The sequence below is a fragment of the Aphanomyces astaci genome, assembly GCF_000520075.1.
Source record: "Aphanomyces astaci strain APO3 unplaced genomic scaffold supercont1.47, whole genome shotgun sequence".
Taxonomy (NCBI): Eukaryota; Oomycota; class Saprolegniomycetes; order Saprolegniales; family Verrucalvaceae; genus Aphanomyces; species Aphanomyces astaci.
The window spans coordinates 17,796-37,234 of NW_009798310.1; the positions used below are offsets into that span (position 1 = coordinate 17,796).

A 19,439-nucleotide genomic window follows, 5' to 3' on the forward strand; every position below is an offset into this window, starting at 1 on the left:
TATTTGGTCATGATGCAAAGCGATCAGCACGAGAGAAAGACAAATGGGTTGTTAATGCCTCTAGACGAGGCTACCGCTTGCGGTGTTTGGTTTCGTTCGAGATGTAAGTTTATGCGGAAGTTACTATTATTAATATTACTTCATGAATAGCACCATGTACTCCCTAGTACTGAATGAATAGTATTACTACCAGTAATAATATATTATACGTGGATTTGATTGGCTATAAATGTTTCTTTTGCGCTATTGGTCAAAACAGGGAAATTAAAGAACTCCCCGATCCAACGACGATGGAATCACCGACAAAGCGGCTCAAGACGGCGCTGTGCCTTGACACACAAGATCCTGCTTTGGAGGAGGCGCTGGAAGTCGACGCACTGAAAGATGTCGTGGTGAGCCCCCTTGCAACTTTGTCTGCCAACGGAGATGGAAGTGACGAGGACGACGAGTCGCTGGACGTCGGCGAGCGACTCTGCCGTTGGCTTGAAGCGAACGGTGCCGAGTTGTCCAAGCTTCGCATTGAAACATATGCGCCAGAAGTGCGCGGCGTTCACGCACGCGATACGTTCGCGGCCAAAGAGCGGGTCATGCGGATTCCTCTGAACTGCCTCATCACGGTCGAGATGGGCAAGGCGACTGAGCTCGGCCAACGGCTGCTCCACCTCGAGTTCGGAGCCCCCAAGCATATCTACCTCATGATGTTCCTTCTCACAGACATGGAGCTTGGGAATGGTTCGTTCTTCAAGTGCTACTACGACTCCCTGCCCTCGTCCCTCTCCAACATGCCGATCTTCTGGACCGCCCACGAACTCGCGTGGCTGCAAGGCTCCCACATCCTCCATCTCATCGAAGACAGAAAGGCGGCCATCGAGCGCGACTACCGTACGATTTGTAACGAAGTGCCTGATTTTGGTTCTCGGTTTACGCTCGATCGGTTTGCGTGGGCCCGGATGATTGTGTGCAGGTAGGTACAGTACATATATATGTAGGTGTACTGTATGTAGGTGTACTGTATGTAGATGTATGAGTATTCCAGTTGTTTATATGACTCTTTTGTGTGATGGTTTGAAATATGCTGCACTACTCGAGACATTTCATGCGAGTTTGCACACTATATTGTCCGTGTCCCCACCATTCAATTTGGAACGTTTTTCGCCAAATCCATCGATCGATTGATGTTTTCTTTACGTTTTTAGTTGTTCCGAAGCACCTAAAAAGGCATATTTGGAATTACTAGACCAACCTACAATTATAATATATAAAGTAGCTGGATATCTTGACCAAACTAAACATAATTTAATGTATGATAAAGAAGACACAAAAAGAACAGAAATATTGTGCTTTCGAGTGAAATTTAGTGTTGTGGTGTGGTTTCTCGTTGGAATTTAAATCGATTTGATTGGCTACCTCAGATGAGCTCAAAATTATTAGCCAATCAAAACCTTCTCAATGAAATTCAACCAATCAGATAGATTGTGGATCGGTTTGGTTGGCGCGATTCGATTGCACCCCGTCCCCAAATTTGTATCAAATCGACAATAATTTGTCTGAATGTTGTATCTATAAAACGATGTCCGGTGGGGATATACTCACACTAATTACGGTATCACACATTAATTCGAGGCTGGTGATGGTTTCCTGCAATCTCATTGGCTCGATTCGTTATTCAGTCGATTCTTCTGTCATACATTTGGTGGGGTCGATGCATTCTCCAATTTATAATTTGTGTTTGGGTGCGTCTGGATGTCAAAAAAGATCAAAATCTTCAATATTTTGGCAATTTCTAAAAAATCGGCAAAAAATAAAAACTTCTCGGTCTGGATCCAACATTAGGAGAATTCAATATTTTATATGAATTTCAAATATCCGTGATAGTATCCTGTGTCACCCAACAAATTAATATTAGGTCATATCCTAATTCGTAGAGATGAGAGTAAATTAGGATAATGCTAGGTCACTGCATACAGGCCTCGTTGCTCTGAATAGTGGTGTGTGTGTGTGACTGGACATGTTTCAACGTTTTATTCGAGTTTTATATATGTCAGAATCTAATATTTATCAAGAAATTCCCAATATAATCAGATCAAAAGGCTCCATTGTGAAACTGTACAGGAAATATCACATAGAATATCCTTCTCTATTATCCCGATATATTCTCGTAGCCGCAATTTCGGGATCACCATTGACGGCATCAAGACAGCAGCTCTGGTGCCATACGCAGACATGCTCAACCACTTTCGTCCCCGCGAAACGTGGTACGTCGTGCTTGCTTGGGAGCGTGCCACGTCATATCAGCGAAAACGGCTTCTTATTGGTTCGTAAATAATAGCTAAATAATAGCTGGACATACGATGCGTCGGCCATGGGGTTTACGATCACGGCGTTGCATTCAATTCCAGCAGGTGCCCAAGTGTATGACTCGTATGGGAAGAAATGCAACCACAGGTTTGTCCATATATATATATATATATCTTTGAAATATCGCCTTTTCAATTTATATATTGTATATTTATATCGATTCGCATGTGTGGATGTGGATTTCCACGGTCGAAGTACCGATTCATCTATATATATATATACAACTCTTTGAAATATCTCCTTTTCAATATATACAGTATATATATATATATCTTTTCATATGTATATATTGTGTACTCGATCGAAATTTCAATCTTCCATTGTCCGTTGTGGATGCATTCATATGTATATATGTATGTATACATATATATCCTGTCGTTTTAATTGGCGGAGTTGCCAAGTTTGAATCTATATTCCTCATAAATATTGATATATATATATATATATATATAGGTTTCTGTTGAATTACGGGTTTGCCGTCAAGGACAACGTCGAAGCTGACGGCCGCAACCCGAACGAAGTGTGGATTCCCCTGTCGTTTCTTCCCAACGAGTCGCCCCTGCTAACGTCCGCCAAACGCCAGTACGAACTCCTTGATCAATATTATCCAAACGTATATATATATTATATATATATATACATTCATATACAATATGCCCTAGATACTTGCACGATAGTGGTGTGCACTCGATGGACTGTCGCTTCAGCACGTGTCATTCCGACGTCAATACCCGCGAAGGGCTCAGTTTTCTGCGGCTGATCGTGTCCTCCGACGCCGAATTTGAACGGATGGCGGCGACGGCGCCGGCGCACGCGGTGCCGCCTCTGTCCCTGGACAACGAGCGGCGGGCTCTGCAGCATCTGGGGGCCCTGGCGACGGTTCAGGTATTATTGGGCGATGAGCCAACATGTATTTGCGAAATAATATGGAGATAAAATTGCCAAATAACATGGAGATATATGTGTGGCAACTCCTTTATCGATTTGTTATATTAGTATGTAAAAGCGTGGTGAAGTCGCCCCGAAGTGGAGATTTTTTGCACGATGTGTTCGTTTTGATTGGCTACTTGATTTGTGTGGTGGGTTTCACCGTTTAGATGCGTAAAAAACAAAGTTTGCCCAGTGTCCACGTGATGTAAAACCAACCAATGTATATGATTATATGATTTTGATTGGACGTAGCTGTACCAGTATGCGACGACGTTGGCCGACGACACCGCCATGCTCGAGTCTGGTGCAATTGATCCGTTTTCAAATCGAGCTCAAGCTCTGTACTTTGTCCGAGGTGAAAAGCAAGTGTGCGCACATTTCCAGCAACTTGCTCATGAAGCGCAGCGGGTGCTATCGCTGCCGCCGCATGAGGCCGCGTCCGTCTGCCGAGACATGTACGAAGACGCTGATGACGTGATGAGTTGCTACCTGGCCGATGTGATTGGGTACCTGGTGCCAGCATCACACAACAAGCAAGACGACGAACTAGTAGGAGTGCATGCTGCTAGTACTACTACCGCCAACGATGTATAGATGATGATGATGATGGACATCGGTGAAATCTAACTAGACCCGCTGAGTTCGGTGGTGTGGTGTTATTGCGAATACTACTCCAGAGTACAAATAACTACTAGTAGTACGTCGTCACAGTAGTAGTTGCGACAAGGGTTGCACGAGTAATCTCGTGCTATTATTAATTATTACTAGTAGTACTCAAGTAGTAGACTTTGAAAATGTCATTGAAATCGGATCAAAACCGGTACAGGTACAGTGGAAACTATTCAGGCATGCGCATTGATTGGTCTAAATCCATCACAGGACTTTTGTTTCATTGGATGAAATATATTAACGCGTGATGATTGGCTATTTCTGTCCAATTGGAGATAACTGGGTACATGCTGAAGCGGGGGATATACGGGGCACACGACACAATTCTTCGGGCAGACGGGCAATTGCTTGGGCATACGACCAAATATATCGGCCACACGACCAAATATATCGGGCACACGACCAAATATATCGGGCATTCGTCCAACTTAACTGCAAAAAGGTGTAGTAGAGTCGTAGTATTGTGGCTATTCGATATGAATTTCCAGACCCCGTCGAATTGAATCTCGCCGCCGATTCGAATCACGAATCGACGCTATTGGCTAATCCAAATTTTGAGTGGATTTCATTGGCATTTGCAGAAAGGACAAGTATATTCAACCAATCAGAACTCCAGCGTGATTCAATATCGACAAACCAGGCGAATTTTGGAAATTTATAGCGAATTCACAATATGGTTATTTTTTGTACAACCGGATATCCGGATAATCCCGCCCTTGGTTTCGGATTTTGGATCCAAGATTTCATATGAGCACCAGTGGCGGCGTGCGGACGCGGCCTAGCTCGTACCAACGTCTGCCGCAGACTGAGGACAGTGACGTCGCAGATGCCGCCGTGGACTCGAACGCAGAGACGGAGATCGCGGAGCTCAAGAAGCGGGCGCAAGGCAAGCCGCCGAGCCGCGCCGAAGTGGTCAGCACCAAAATCCACGCGTTGATGTGGATCGTTGGAGCGGGGTTTCTGTTGTATTACTTGGACGTGTTACGTGTGGCCTTTCGCGACGCTCGTGTGCATCGGTATCGTTGTGTAGAGAGCCTTTAACGACTTTCACGTCTTGGCTTGTTGTTGTAGGGTGTACTTCAACATTGGACTGGTGTGCTTTGGGATCAATGCATGCATCACACTGTACTTGTCCATATGGCTCCCCTACGTCAAGAAGATCGACTTGGAATGGAGTGTGTATTGCCCCCGTATGGTTCCCACCGCCACCGTCGTCGGCATCGTGTGCGCGCTCATGTAAGGTCATCCCGTGTAACTCCACTCATGGGTTTCTCTGGGGGCAGGTTTACGGTGGGGTTGTGGCCAGTGTGGGGCTTCTTCACGCCTGGCATCTTGTTTGTGCTGTTCCTGGGGACACTGATGACAGCTCACTTCTTGCCCGCCATCTAAACTCCACGACACTACCACTACCACGCTATCGAAATGTTAATACAAGGAACACTACTACTACATCATTACGCCTAAATACAGTAAAATATCAACACTATTCAAGTCACGTACTACACCTTTTTGCGGTGAATTTCAACTTTTTGCTTATTTTTACTTACAAGGAACGACGAACATTCTATTTTGTGTGAAAATATTGGTACGTTTTGCCAGACACGTCATTCGGCTTTGTTTTCACAACAATTCGAAATGGCAACATCGTCGTAACTACAAGTCCAAGCTTACTCGGACAAACGAGCCGACAGCGGGTTCAAAAACGAGGCTTGGCGAGCCGTTTCTAATGCGTTCAACCTCGAGTATGGCGTCAATACTGTACTTGCCGGTAACTACAACTGAAGTCTCGTTTGGACTGCGTAATGATCCTACCACAGCACCAATATATATAATTATATAATTTATGCATTCGGGAGAGTGTATGTAGTTCACGCGAGATTACGAGGATGTCAAAGAATCCGAAACATCTATTACACCTTTTTTCTATTGACTTGGGACTTTTTTCAACGTTCTTGGCTTGGCGTTTATTCGAAAGGGCGATGTGTTCATACATTTGGCCTTGTGGCCAATACTGTAGAATTGACACGTCGTGCCGCAACACCCTTCGAAATGTACCATGCTACCAATGGAAAAGGCTCCACTACCCAACAATGTGCCAAGTAGCATTTCGAATCTGCCGTGCTTGAGTTGAATCTATTTTAATAGTAATGGTTCTGGCACTATCGAATGTTTTGGGGTACTATTTTAATAGTCACCCAAAATAAAGTACTATTAAAATAGTACTTTATTACTTCAGTCAACATAGTACTTTCTTTCTGAGAAAAAAGTATTGCCAGGCGCACGCACTCTTAACATTTTTATGCAACATATAATTAAAACAGATTCAAATTCAATTCTCCGGAGTATCGTAACACTACTGTATTCTGTGACAGCTTGTATTACGTAGTACTCCGGTGCACTACTGTAGTATAAAGTACTTGAAGTACGTAGTACTACGTAGTATCAATTGAACTCCGGAGTATGCACAACTTTCGATTTACGCACTACTGCTTGTTGGTGTGGGGCCATGGACTCCTTGAACTTCATCGTAATATTTTATACTCTTTATATTAATAACCTGTAACAAATACACGTCAGCACCCAAATGCTTGATGTTTGCTCTATCTTACATTTGAATGCCCCTACAGAGAACCGAGTAGGAACTGACCCAGCGTGGTACCGGCAATACTTAATTAAATATGAAGCGACCACAAATGAAAGTATTATCACATACAAATATTTTTGTGCTGTATGATTGGACAATTCAAATTCTTATAATTGAATCTGATTGGATAATTCAAATCTGCAGGTGACACGCATGACGGCACGCCATTTCTCGAATGACCAAAACGTGTCGCTCGGCGCCATCAGCGCCGATACAAAGTGCGTCAAATCCGAGTGTTTCTAGTATATGTAAAACAGGTTGAAGTCGCACTGTCAATTTGAAGTTTGGGGTGAGGATTCACTTCAAATTGACCTTGAATATAGTAAACGTATACTATAGTCAAGGTTATTCTTACAGTATGTATGCTTGACCTAACTGTAAATCTCGATTACGGCGGAGGGGGAATACAGTAACTCCCTCATTAACAATATAAAACAGTACCACTGTTATATTGATCCGAAATACTGTTTCAATGAGGGAATTATATCATCCGGACGTAGCCCTGTAACCTGGGACCTCGTGAGTACATACGATGCTTAACCCCTAGAAAGAGGTGAGGTGGACCGAGAAAACAAAGCTCCGTAAAAATTCAAATTGCAGTGATTTCTGAGAAAAACAACAGTGGAACTGTTGTGACTTGTACCCAAGCGGGTTTAGACAACACATATAAGACAGACACGACAAAATTCGGCCCCGTGATTGGATGACCGACAAACAATTGAACTCTGATTGGTCAGTATGTTTTGCAACAATCCGATTGGACGAGGCGCTTGTCGTACAGTAGCAGCAACATATCGCTAACATTTAACATAACGTTATGAGGCTTTCTATTGGTTGAAATACTGTCAAGCCGACATTGCACTGGAAACGGTGTCGATCAGCATAAATAAAACGTCAAGTCGAACCAGAAGGGGTACTGTTGTGGTCGGTGGCAGTCAGCGGGCTCCCCACCCACCATGATGCATGGGTACCATTTGTGGGGTCCCTTATGCAGCCCATTCCACAAAATATCGTTTGCGACTTTTAAATCGTTACACCATTTTGCGGTTAATCTCGAAAAATATCTGGTAACGTCATACTTCGTGGAATCCCAAGTAGATTCGTGGAGCTTCATTATACTTCGCACCTCGGCATTTAATTTCTTGGGAGTGTCAACTTCACTCATTATGCTTCGTGGATTATCAGGGAGATGCAGGAAATGAACGAAAACTCGCATTCATCTCGCATGTCGACTAAGTCTGTCCTTTATGCAATATGCTAACGTTACTTCAAAATGATCACTTCATACATGAGAACACGAGGGTGTTGGGATGGAAGTACAGCGGTGGTGTATATCGGTTTGCCAGATCTCTGAAACCTTACCTTGTATTGGAACGATATTGTACCCGAATGTTGACTTAATGGAATTCGCAAGGTGAGCCACCTTGCTCCTTTTTAATATCCAATCAGAGTCCATCACACCTTGTTTCTTACACACGATTGGCTTCAAAACTGACAGAAGAGGTTACAATTTTGAACTTTGAATTTTGTACAGCTTTGTGTGATGCTGCTCCAGAGAATTGTGCACTGATGAGTGCACTCGGACTACCGTACGTTTGGGCGAAAAGGCTCCCGAATTTTCGTAACTTCATCAATATTACTCCAATTTTGATGAAATTTTGGGAAGTACTTCATATTAGTATGAAACAGATTAGCTCCAAATTTCAAGTCTATCTGACTTGTGGTTTGTATTGAAATGCCGCTGAGATTTCCTATTGCTTTGATTGCAACTTTGAATTAAAATCGTCAAAATACTATTCTCAAGCACAATAAAAATACTCCGAGTGCAGTGAACGACATGCCCGTTGGGCCTTACTTGTACTACCGAAGTTTCTGCAAATATACCCAATCATAATTGAGAACATTTGGGCCAAACTAAGGATTGGTCTAAATAAGCCAATCATATCGGTATACATGGCCATATTCGAAGTACCACTGTAGTCCAACTTGCCATTTCCAGATCAAGTTATCATTGCATTCTGTAAAAAAATACAGTCGAAATTCGTTTTTGGTTACTTGGTGTTGAAGAGGTGAAAATCATAAAATATCTGCTCCTGACAAAATGAAGGAAGCTACTCCTCATGCAATACTCCACGTATTCGAATGCGATTAAGCCCACAGCGTGCAGCAGACTCTGGTGGATGCTGTGGGCTATTCCGTTTGAGATAATACTGAGATTTGGCGCAGGAGTAGCATCCTTCATTTCTTGGGAGCCGTTTCGCCCAAACATACGGTATATCCAATGTGGTACTCCCCTTACAGCTAACATTATGTTATGCGCTCGGGGTGGGCCGCAATGTCGTGGTGACTCTGGTGGGCCAACGCGGTGGCGCAAGAGGTCTTGGTAGCACCCATCGCAAAGTGCTAAAGCCGCCACTTTAGCACTTGCGAAGTGTGCCACCAAGACGTCTTGCACCACCGCCCGCGCAACCATGTGATCACACCGACAGGGAGATGTACGGTACCGACACGGGCTGGATGGTGGAATGAGGGATGAACAATTTCATTGGGTTAGTAGGCAAGTGGTGAAATGCGACCTGTTAGAATTGACTGAGTCCTGAATACCACATTACATGATCTTGCTCTCATACACAGCCTACAATTATCTCAAGGCTCCTTGTATCAACCGCCATCACAGGAATATATCGCAACAGGGCGTGATGAATCTACGCAGCGAATTTCGTGATTTCACGGTATCTGATTGGACAAAATTGGACAATTCGCAAGGTCTGCCTTGCGAATTCCAAAAACAGACAGACACATGAAAAATAAAAATAAACAATATAAACTTGAAGATATAATTAATTGAAACTATACAATTTCAGAATTATTTATGGAATTCGCGAGGTGGTCCACCTTGCGCTTCATACAAAATTGCCTATTTCACCTTGCACCTTGCTTTTTCTGGTTAATGTACAGTATATATATATTAACTTTTTATATAGAACTTTGTATTGAATTGTTTTAAATGGTTTTGAACCGTTACATGTGGAAATTGATGCTGCGCTCGCACTTGTGCACATGTGCGGAAAGTCCAAGCGCAGGCGGTCGATTTCTCGGTAGAGACGCATGGAGGTGAGCTGAAACTGTGAGATCATGTACGCCGCATGTGTACGAAGGTAGTGCATGCAAGCATTCTTACCTACAGTACGTGAAGTACAGAGGACGAAAACGACGACGGTGGAGGACGAATTTGTAGTTTTTCGCGTACATGCCTGCACATGCGCATGAGATGCCGCTATCTATAGTTAGCTGCCACAGTGCAGGTTGTGATGTGCACATGTGCCGTGTAATAGTCTACAAGTTGGTACGCGTCCAATCCTCGTCGTCATTCCTAGCCTATGTATTCACCCACCAAAGTTCCGCATTTTGCTCATGAACGCATGCATTAAGTGTCGAATTCTTCTCGCACAATGCGCGGGGGATAAAACTATTTTTCTGATATAGGACGGGTAGCGAACGGAAGGAAATATTCTATAAATATGAGGGTAAGTGTATGAATCAGGAATTAAATTTTACATCCTATCCGACAGGTGGTCTACAAGTAGCGCAGAATCAGCAGTTTGTCAAATGAGCGAATTGGTAAAGGGAGGAAAGGAGTCAGCAATTCTGTGATAAACCAAGACACTTGGTTGTTGTATTGAAATGGACGAGGCATCCGCCAATGAAATCTAAGAGACTTTTACTTCTAACCAATCAGGTAGTTGTCGGATATATTTATCGCGTCAGCCACTTTGTATGTACAAGTAGATGAAAACAGGTTGAACTTCAATATCGTACTACAGTATCACTGCACCATCCTGTGACACCTTGTACTGCATAGAGGTAGTAGGAAACTAAGGGAAAACGTTCAATAAATCTGGATACCATTCAGCCAAGACTGAAAACCGTTCAAGCAAATTTTCTTCCCGTAACTCCGGGACTTCGTCCTACCCCCGCGTGCACATACTTCGAAGTATAATGCTAAATCCCCAGGGTTAAGCGCATCACCAGTGGTTAGCTAACCACGGAGATACGCTTAACCCCTAGTATGAGTTGAGGTGGTCAGAGTACAAAAATTATGCCTCATCTAACTAGAGTTTATTAGTTTGAACGGTTGTCAGTCTTGGCTGAACGGTATTCAGATTTGTTGAACGTTTTTCAGGGTTAGTCAGAGGTAGTACACTAACTACCGCTATGTAGGCGGGCCGTACAAAAATCACGTGGAATGAATAAGTAACGTTAATGAAAAAGTTTCTGTGGTTTAATTTCGGTCGATGAACGCTTTTCACCTTGGTCCGTTGCCGCCGCCATGCTGAGATCGTGTGGAGTTTGATACTCGCTTGCCCCGCTACCAGTAGTCAAGTACTACCTCCGAACGGAAATGATTCACCTCGTCAGCACGAAACCCCCGTCGTTTAACGTGTACGAATAATGCAAAAATGACGTTGTTTACAATATCTTGGATAGATTCACCATGAGACACAATGAAATAGGGCAATTCAAACTTTTGGGGCATTTAGTCAATAGGGATATACGATGATTGGGACGAAGGTAGACCATGCAGCCACCATGATGACCGTATACACAGCGACTTCGTCGATTTATCACCACTACCAGTGTGAATTAAAGTTTGTGCCTCCGATTTGAATCCATTTTTCATCTAGCTGGTGGTGATACCTGTAGAATTGTAGGACAAACTCAACCTTCAATGCTGTACTGCAAACTCACAATGATAAAAGTATTTCGAAGTAAAAGTTGAGTCGACGGCGGGATTTGAACTCGCAACCTCAGGCATGAAAGCTCCAAACTTTACCGTTAGGCTGTGCTGACACGTTTTTTTCACACTGGGGTCATTATGATATATAGCTTCATCATAATATCGAATGATACCCAGATTTGGAAAGGTCGCCCAAACATGGCAGCCAACCTTGCCAACTTCCAACGAGGCAGCAACGTCCAAGACATGCTATGTGTGTTGCTGCGTGATACAGTAGCGCACACAGCAGCTTGGCGCGGACGTTGCTGTCTCTTGGCTGTGTCGAAGGAATGAATACATGCTAGGGTCTCTGGCGATTCGTCAGCGTGCTGTAGGAGGCTGATCACTTGCAGAGTGTGAGCGTCCAAGTCGTTAAGGCTAGTGGTGGTTCGTTCTGCCAGTTGTTTATGTGAGCGTTATGTGCTCATTGTAAGTAGCGAGTGCATGAAATAAGCAGATTCACAGCATTCAAAAAGGTGGTTCAACAACTAGTGTTCAACAAAACTCGTTTGAAAGCAGCGGATTCATTGCTGCGACAGGGTGAATAATGAAATATATTCATCGAGCTAGCACTGACAGGAATTATAGTGCTGTAATAGTTGCTTGCTGCAATGATGAAGACCAAAACAAGGGAAATATTTTGCGTGTAATATGTGATCCCATGTGCGCAGAGTAATCTATCTGATGGAATGGATTGACCCTTTAGTAGTGCCCCATCCCGAATAACCTCACATCAGCTATGTAGTGCAGGTCGGGAACCTTCTACGTACCAGTAGTCTTACCGGTAGTCGGTGTTGACGCTACATGTGAAGTTTCGTAACCAAGCTACCTCGCCTTTGAGGTCCACTATGCATAGCTACCGTAATTTTCAAGCAGTCCTGCTTCTATGCACTCCACCAATTATGCTAGTTAGATATTCCTTCGTCCGTTATTCCATTTCTTATCTACGCTATTGGTAACGTCTCGACCAAGGTATACACAATTCTTAATACCTAGTACGTGGTAATTTCAATCAATAATGCTGTTACATGTAGCAACATTTCTACCAGGTAAACTAGTGCAACATTTCTACCACTAGTGCGCGACACATAATTCTAACACTGCAGTCGTAATTCTTCTTGACAATCATCGCCGCGAATACCCGTATTGTGGGAAGTATTTGTAGCACCCGAGTTTGTTGGCAATCTTATCTAAGCTTTCTCTGACGAGTAATTTACTGGGTTATATAAACGAACACACCCTACATGTAGTCAAATCCGATGGCTACAATTCGTAGCATACCAGTATTGCGAAACGTTTAGCAAGTGCAACTTTAGGATTACGTTTACTGTGAACTGCTTGACAGCACCAATTAAATATACCGGTAGTACACAAACCTGACCTTGTCTGCACAACTCACTGAGTTCATGGTTAAAATGGTGCAGCGCTACTATTCGAGCACTTTGATAACTTAAAACACGACAAGTAAAATCTACAGATCGCAGGTTGCTTGAGTCGTAAAATCTAAATCGAACGTCAACTGTCAAATCTAACGTGGTGGCACCGAATCTGAGACCGTTGCAATGCTCAGTAGGGAGCCTAATCGTGGCCACAAAGTATTTGCGCATGGATGTCATACCAGTGTAGTATCAAGAATAATTTAGTTAGAAATCTGCACACGTCAACACAATATTAACACTAACATGGTCACAGCTAACGCCTAGCTAACCAGTACCACGTAGTTGGGACAACCATCACGCTCAATTTAAGCTAGTAAAGGTGGTAGGAATCGACAAGCTGAGTAAAACCTAATCATCGTATGCCCACCAAGCAGAACTTACCCTATATTAAACATCTCTATTAACGCGTTAAGCCCAAACTGTACTTCGACACAGGGGCAAACTAAACAGGCAAATGGACTCCACTTGTAGTCAATCGAGTGCCCTCCCCAACGTCAGCTTTCAATGCTTATCATACTACTGTAAGCATATCTATTCCATAGTCGATGTGACTACCACCACATATTCTACAGGTAACGTTAGTACAGGTAGTACTGTAATGACTCCTGCTCTGTTAAGGGTTCACACTAGGGCGGCAAACATGTGAGCTTACTGTACTTCCACAGCACGGTCCTACATGTAGGTGTCCCCAGTTTGAATCGGTTGCCACGAATCTTGTACTATAACAGTTAAATACCATTATAGAGCAAGGTGCATCGCTAGTGTGTCGGTTTGATTCCAAGTTGCAGACGACATACATAGTCCACGTTTCGAGCCTAGCTTCGACCATTTCTTTTTGCCATAATTATACTCCGGTTGTTTTTGTGACCCTCCTAATTTTGATTTGTTTGTATAAAACAGTTTTATACCTATAAAATTGAATTCGAAAGGTATTGGCCACTTGTCTGTTTAGGGTATTTACAATCGACCTATGATCCGGTTAATGGCATGAAACATACATTTTTACCTTGATTTGGGACGATAAACATCGTCAAACCAGCATTATTCGGACACGATAAACATCGTCGAATTTGGCCGAACGTCCTGAAATGATTGATAGATTTTAGTATGTGCATGATATCGTCAAATGTTTTGAGCGTTATCATATCCTAGATGTATCAGAGACGAGAAGTCGGTCATTTTTTCTATTAATACCATAAATACACCTAATCAGAGCAATTGCAGCCTACTAGTATATACTGTTTGCTATTTACAGAGTCAAGTGTAATATTGGAGATTCGGTACGAATTTCCGGACCCCGTTCAATCGAATCTCGCCGAGCGAACTGGGCACCAATCTCTCCCAGTAGTCAAACCGAAATTACGTGTCGCTGATTGGCTACAATACATTTCGATTTTCTACCTGAAAGGGCGAAGTGGATATTAGCCAATCAGATGTATCGGCTCGGTTTGTGCTCGGTTGAACGAACCATGAAGAAATGGGCAAGTTGAAGAAACTCGGCAATACAAAGCTACATATAATTCACTAATTTAGACACTTTAAATAGTAAGCTACGTACTGCTACGTACTCCGGAGTATTAATAGTACGTACACTTACAGTTAGTAGTAATATTTAATTGTAAAACCATATGGACAAATAAAAATTTAATGTATCAGAACATCCAATACAATTTGGAAGTTGTGGACGAAATGATTGTCTGCAAACGTGTTGTGGCCGACTATCGGTACCGGTATAGGGATTAATTCCATGCGCATGCGACATTTTTGGAAGTTGAAGTGGCCCGAGATTTGGAGTTGGCTGGCATCTCAGGATTGAAAGACTTTGCCGTGAAACCACCACCGGGGTTGAGTACATGACAACGATGACGAGCTCAGCTGGAGGGATGTTGTTGGCAATTACCTGAGGGTTATGGTTGGGTAATATTGTTACCTCATGCTCCTGTATTTTGAGTCCTAATTGGCTTACATTTCTATTTGTCCAATCAAGCTTTGTTCATTTTAATTCGACCAATCATTTCCGAGCACCCGCTTCACATGACCTATGATTTCTCCGGTTGGACCTGTACAAACGTTAGTACTGTATCGGTTTGGAACATACTATAGGCCAATGACGGGTGTGTACCTAGTTGTCTCTAATTGGACAGAAATACCCAATCACCATGCGTTAATAATTTCTATCCAATGAAATCTAAGCCCTGTGGTGGATTTAGGCCAATGCGCATGCCTGAATAGTTTTCAAGGTACCACCGCTTTTGGACCTGTTGTGATCAGATTTCACTGACATTTTCATAGGTACGGTACTGAAGCGGGGGTAGAGATGCTACAAACACCTGGTTCAGTACAACTCTGTCTCGTTGTCGTTCTTCGAGTAGTAAAAAACCGTACTACTGATTTCTGAGAATAGGAACAGTAGTACTGTTTTAATCAGGGAATTGTTCACGTTCTTCAAATGAGGGCCAGTTCGAAGTAGATTGACCAAAAGTGTCATAAAGGCGTGCACAGTCCTGATTGTCTCCGGACATTATGTTTTTACTCAACGCTTATTGGTCGAATTATTTATTTACGGAGACCCTACTATTATGATAGGAGGTACTGTATTCGACGTCCGGGCCAAAAGCAAAAATATTCCGGTGACTAGGAGTGATTTGATTGGTCATAGTGTCCGGGAATCACGAACTAGTAGAGTCATGTCAAATCGTGTAGAAGCCAATCGGGTCAAGCCATTCGAGTTGCAAATGCGCACTTTGCATTTGCCATGCTCCGAGTGTGGCAGACTATTGCCGCCGCCGTCGCCACCGTTGCCGCTGCGGACGATACATGGACGTCCGTGCTTGCGCTACCCAACATCACGTCCATGTAGGATGATTCGTGGTGGTGGTAGACAACTGACGCACTTGTTCCTTCTAGTGAAACGACCCTGACAACAGGAACTCAGCGATACATCGAAGTCCGCCATGGCAGTGACTCGAACCTCACGTGCGTTGTACTTGCGATGTGATCATGACGTTCAGAACAATCCCCTATAGAACGATTGAGTTTTCGTCGAATCTTACCTTGGACGGGGTCGTCCTACCCAAAAGCCTGCAGAAGTTTGCGCTTAACCGCGTGAATTTATCAGCGTTTCCGTATGGCTTCCAATGGCCATCTACCCTCAAATCGATGTAAGTGATCGTGATATGTGCTTATTATTACACTAATATATCTAAAATCACGAATTTACTGTACTTGGTATATCGTCGTAGCGACCTGTCTCGGAATGCGTTAACGAACATTCCTCAAGATATCAAATGGCCGGCGGGGCTAGCATCGTTGTACGTGCTTTCCAACATATATATATATATATTTATTCCAAAAGTCTCGAAATACTTTATATATAATTCAACGTGGGAGCGCTACATGTATGATTGACTGATTTGTATAGGTCGTTGTCAGACAACAAATTGACAGAATGTGTCTCCGACTTACCCGAGTCGATTTCTACCCTGTACGTTTCGCCTTGTTGAGATTGCCCTTTGCACTTGTAAACGTTCGCATATATTTGTTTGTATGCTACGACGACAGCAACTACGGCGGCAACCGCTTGACTTCTATTCAAGCTTGCCAGTGGCCAAAAGCATTGGAAACCCTGACGGTGTCTGGGAACGCGTTACAAAGAATGTCGCTCAGTCAGACGTGGCCTGATGGACTGAAAGAACTGTACGACCTCCTTGTACGACCCTACAATTGTATGATGATTCACGGCTTTGGCGATAGGCACATGGACAACACCGAGCTGAAATACGTCCCGTCTACGTTTCCCGAAGGCCTTCGACAGTTGTACGATCCATTTGGATAAACGGGTGGTCGTACACCAACTCTAATGGCCTCTGGGATTATTCATATATATAGGCACTTGAACAAAAACAAAATTAAGTCTTTCCCCAAAAAGCTCCCGTCAGATCTTCAATCCTTGTATGTCAAATTCTTCTCATTTTCGATATATATATGTCTTCAAATGTAAACCAAACGATAATGTTTAGGTCGTTGTCGTACAATAAGATCAAGGTGTTGCCGGCCCACCTAAACCGATTCCCCAAGTTGGGCGTACTGTATGTTGAAAATGACCCATACAACCCATATTTGCTATCTATATATTATTTTCTATACCCATCTCTCTCTCTCTCTCTATATATATATATATATGTATATATATCCTTCCGATATATACAACTCCTCATGTCCGATTCTTTGGTAGAGAACTCGCCAATAACCACCTCAAGTCCCTTCCATCGGATCTCGTGCTACCCAAGGATTTTCACATCTTGTACAACTAACTTCTGCACCCCCACCCCCAGCGTGAATAAATTCTCATCCGATTGTAGACGCCTCTCCAACAACAACTTGACGTCGTTGCCGCCAAAATGTAACTCTTGGCTTGGCCAAATTAATGGCTCCATCATGCTGGACGGCAACCAGCTTAGTGCGTTACCTAAAAAAGTCACGTTCCCGCCCGAGACAAACGTAGCTAGAAACCAGCTCACGGTGCTCGAAAACTTGTCGCTTCCCAAGCACTTTAACGTCAACGAAAACCCACTGGAGCGCGTATCCCGGGTGACAGTGATGGATGGCAGCGTTTGGCAAACCAGTCCCGCCGTGCTCAAGTCGTTTGTGTTGGACGAGAAAGCTTTCAAGTCGTTGGATTCGTTGATGAGAAGCTACAGCTTTTTTAAATTGGGATGGACTGTCGATGCTGCCACGGCCGACCCCGCATGTGCCGCCGAAAGCGGGGTGATCAAGCAGGTGAAAGACATCAGTGTGTGTGTCGTGCCAGACGGCTCGTAAATACTATCGACGGCGGCTGTAAGTTCCATATACTGTATGTATATTGGATAAAACATAATAATAACTTACTCGTTTGTCTTGTCATGTGTTGTTGCTCACGTGTTAGCGTAAATGTCCCTATCGTGTTATCGAATAGACACGTTTTGGAATTTAGATATGGAACGATGGTAAAAGTTGGATGGTATTGGGTTGTTGTGCTTATTCTAAACTGGTGCGACAGGAACAAGGAATATGAATTCACGACACATGTGCAGATGAATCGGCTGAAGCATTTAGCCAATCAGATCGCAGGAAATCAGCATCCAGCTTCTAATTAGTACACGTATTAACTGTTAGTGTGATTACAACCACCACAGAACAACTTTTTTACGTACTACTACGCAGTACAAAATTCAGAACAAACAATCTGATGACGAAGAAGCACACTAACGCTAACGGTTAGTCGAAATTTTGGGTAAAAGGACAATATTATTAACGTTAGAAGACATACCTACGCAGCTCGGCTATGAACTAAACTAAAACCACTTTGGAGATTTCAAAAAACCCTCCAAACACTTAGGCCATGTTTGGTGCAAAAATGGATTCTGACTCCGGAATTCGGATTCCATCGACACAATAATCATGCAATATCTCCTTCCAAATCTCATTTTCCCCACAATGTGTTGAATACATTGGTCAAATTTCAACAGAACTCTGAACTTGAGGGTTTGCATTTGCTCCAGAAGCAGCGGCTGCAAGTCAGCTCGTGAGTTCTGTCCACTTCACTTTGATCGTTGGCATGCCATGTCCGAAAATGTGCAGAGTCCATTCCACTTCGTTTTCAATTTTTGGAGCATAGCACCTTCGTAGTACTCCGGAATACTACGAGTATGTGTTACGAATAGTTGATAGTACGAGTTTACAGTTAGTGTACGCCAAGACTGTAACCTTAATATTATTATCTTTTTGTTACTATTAATACTCCGGAGTAGTAATATACATTATTTTTCAATATTAAGTCCAAACTTTGGGTAAAAGGACAATACCAGTCTTTCAGTCATCGGTGAGCTCAGCTTGGAAATAGAGTAGTCGTACTCTCTCCATTGGGTCTCGATCCATGGAAGCTTGGACATTGCCTTTGAACTCGAGGAGGGGAACTGCACTGCATTGGGCGTCCGAGAATGGCCACATGGAGGTGGTTAAGTACTTGCTGAGCAAGGGGAACGAAACGGGCATGCAAAACCTGGTACAAGTATCTGTTTTTTTCGTAAAACTCAGCGCATTTATATGCGGCAGTGTCAGGAAACAACTCGGAAGTGTCGCTATGCGAAGCAACAAGATCACCGTCGTGAATACTGTATCTAGCCCAACACCAGGGACACATACTTGTACCAGTACCTTCCAACGACCGGCTAATGCTCCCCGCAGATCATATTAATCATGCAGTCTGTTGGAGCTATTGAAGGCATCATGACACTGCTTCAAACCATCACGCAGCACAATCCCGCCTTGAAACTACCCTCGGGAGTGTTCGAGATGTGGTTCTTCACATGAAATTCAAGGTATCATCCGAGACACTGCGACGATAAGAACCGGTGTCACATACCTTCAGGGGGATGTCGATCGCATTCAACATGATGTTCAAGCCGTGGCCGAAACGCGATCTGCACTGTTTTCAACAAAGTCGTCAAGACTCGATCACGAAGGTTGAATCAAGTCAGTGTTCGAGAGTCATTAGACTTGCAGGAAAAATTGAGCGGTATCGACCTTGAGGGTTTGTCGATACGACTATTCGAAGCAATTTCACTCCCTGCAAGACGAA

The 19,439-nt window shown here is 43.4% G+C and overlaps 3 protein-coding genes and 1 pseudogene across 6 annotated transcripts; 3 read left to right on the plus strand and 1 right to left on the minus strand.

Moving 5' to 3' along the window:
- The first annotated feature begins 267 nt into the window (after nucleotides 1-267).
- Nucleotides 268-3,954, plus strand: H257_13249. 2 transcript variants are annotated; one of them, XM_009840713.1, is made up of 6 exons: nucleotides 268-964; nucleotides 2,163-2,255; nucleotides 2,341-2,445; nucleotides 2,812-2,940; nucleotides 3,021-3,243; nucleotides 3,541-3,954. In XM_009840713.1, the coding sequence occupies exons 1-6, from the start codon at nucleotides 291-293 to the stop codon at nucleotides 3,880-3,882; spliced, it is 1,566 nt and encodes a 521-aa protein (XP_009839015.1). In that variant the 5' UTR covers nucleotides 268-290; the 3' UTR covers nucleotides 3,883-3,954. The 2 variants fall into 2 exon arrangements, with proteins under 2 accessions (XP_009839015.1, XP_009839014.1); XM_009840712.1 differs by having other exon boundaries at nucleotides 2,812-3,243.
- Nucleotides 3,955-4,687: 733 nt separating this feature from the next.
- Nucleotides 4,688-5,454, plus strand: H257_13250 (hypothetical protein). The gene is made up of 3 exons (XM_009840714.1): nucleotides 4,688-4,973; nucleotides 5,029-5,193; nucleotides 5,241-5,454. The coding sequence occupies exons 1-3, from the start codon at nucleotides 4,705-4,707 to the stop codon at nucleotides 5,344-5,346; spliced, it is 540 nt and encodes a 179-aa protein (XP_009839016.1). The 5' UTR covers nucleotides 4,688-4,704; the 3' UTR covers nucleotides 5,347-5,454.
- A 5,926-nt stretch (nucleotides 5,455-11,380) lies between these two features.
- H257_13251 lies at nucleotides 11,381-11,452 on the minus strand (annotated as a pseudogene). Its single transcript has one exon. The product of its transcript is annotated as a tRNA-OTHER (tRNA).
- Nucleotides 11,453-15,535: 4,083 nt separating this feature from the next.
- H257_13252 lies at nucleotides 15,536-17,717 on the plus strand. Of its 2 annotated transcripts, XM_009840716.1 has the most exons (11): nucleotides 15,536-15,673; nucleotides 15,725-15,793; nucleotides 15,844-15,978; nucleotides 16,060-16,128; nucleotides 16,239-16,301; nucleotides 16,379-16,513; nucleotides 16,571-16,633; nucleotides 16,706-16,768; nucleotides 16,837-16,905; nucleotides 17,052-17,120; nucleotides 17,179-17,717. In XM_009840716.1, the coding sequence occupies exons 1-11, from the start codon at nucleotides 15,573-15,575 to the stop codon at nucleotides 17,636-17,638; spliced, it is 1,296 nt and encodes a 431-aa protein (XP_009839018.1). In that variant the 5' UTR covers nucleotides 15,536-15,572; the 3' UTR covers nucleotides 17,639-17,717. The 2 variants fall into 2 exon arrangements, with proteins under 2 accessions (XP_009839018.1, XP_009839017.1); XM_009840715.1 differs by lacking the exon at nucleotides 16,060-16,128.
- Nucleotides 17,718-19,439: the final 1,722 nt, after the last annotated feature.

What these genes read in the sequence shown, in the direction of transcription:
- H257_13249 (XM_009840713.1), top strand. Translation starts at nt 291, where the DNA reads ATGGAATCACCGACAAAGCGGCTCAAGACGGCGCTGTGCCTTGACACA. An exon ending in GCCCGGATGATTGTGTGCAG is followed by an intron (nt 965 to 2,162) that starts GTAGGTACAGTA and finishes ATATTCTCGTAG; the next exon opens with CCGCAATTTCGGGATCACCA. An exon ending in GGGAAGAAATGCAACCACAG is followed by an intron (nt 2,446 to 2,811) that starts GTTTGTCCATAT and finishes ATATATATATAG; the next exon opens with GTTTCTGTTGAATTACGGGT.
- H257_13252 (XM_009840716.1), top strand. Translation starts at nt 15,573, where the DNA reads ATGCTCCGAGTGTGGCAGACTATTGCCGCCGCCGTCGCCACCGTTGCC. An exon ending in GGCAGTGACTCGAACCTCAC is followed by an intron (nt 15,794 to 15,843) that starts GTGCGTTGTACT and finishes AATCCCCTATAG; the next exon opens with AACGATTGAGTTTTCGTCGA. An exon ending in CCGTCAGATCTTCAATCCTT is followed by an intron (nt 16,769 to 16,836) that starts GTATGTCAAATT and finishes GATAATGTTTAG; the next exon opens with GTCGTTGTCGTACAATAAGA.
- H257_13250 (XM_009840714.1), top strand. Translation starts at nt 4,705, where the DNA reads ATGAGCACCAGTGGCGGCGTGCGGACGCGGCCTAGCTCGTACCAACGT. An exon ending in CGCGACGCTCGTGTGCATCG is followed by an intron (nt 4,974 to 5,028) that starts GTATCGTTGTGT and finishes TTGTTGTTGTAG; the next exon opens with GGTGTACTTCAACATTGGAC. An exon ending in GGCATCGTGTGCGCGCTCAT is followed by an intron (nt 5,194 to 5,240) that starts GTAAGGTCATCC and finishes CTCTGGGGGCAG; the next exon opens with GTTTACGGTGGGGTTGTGGC.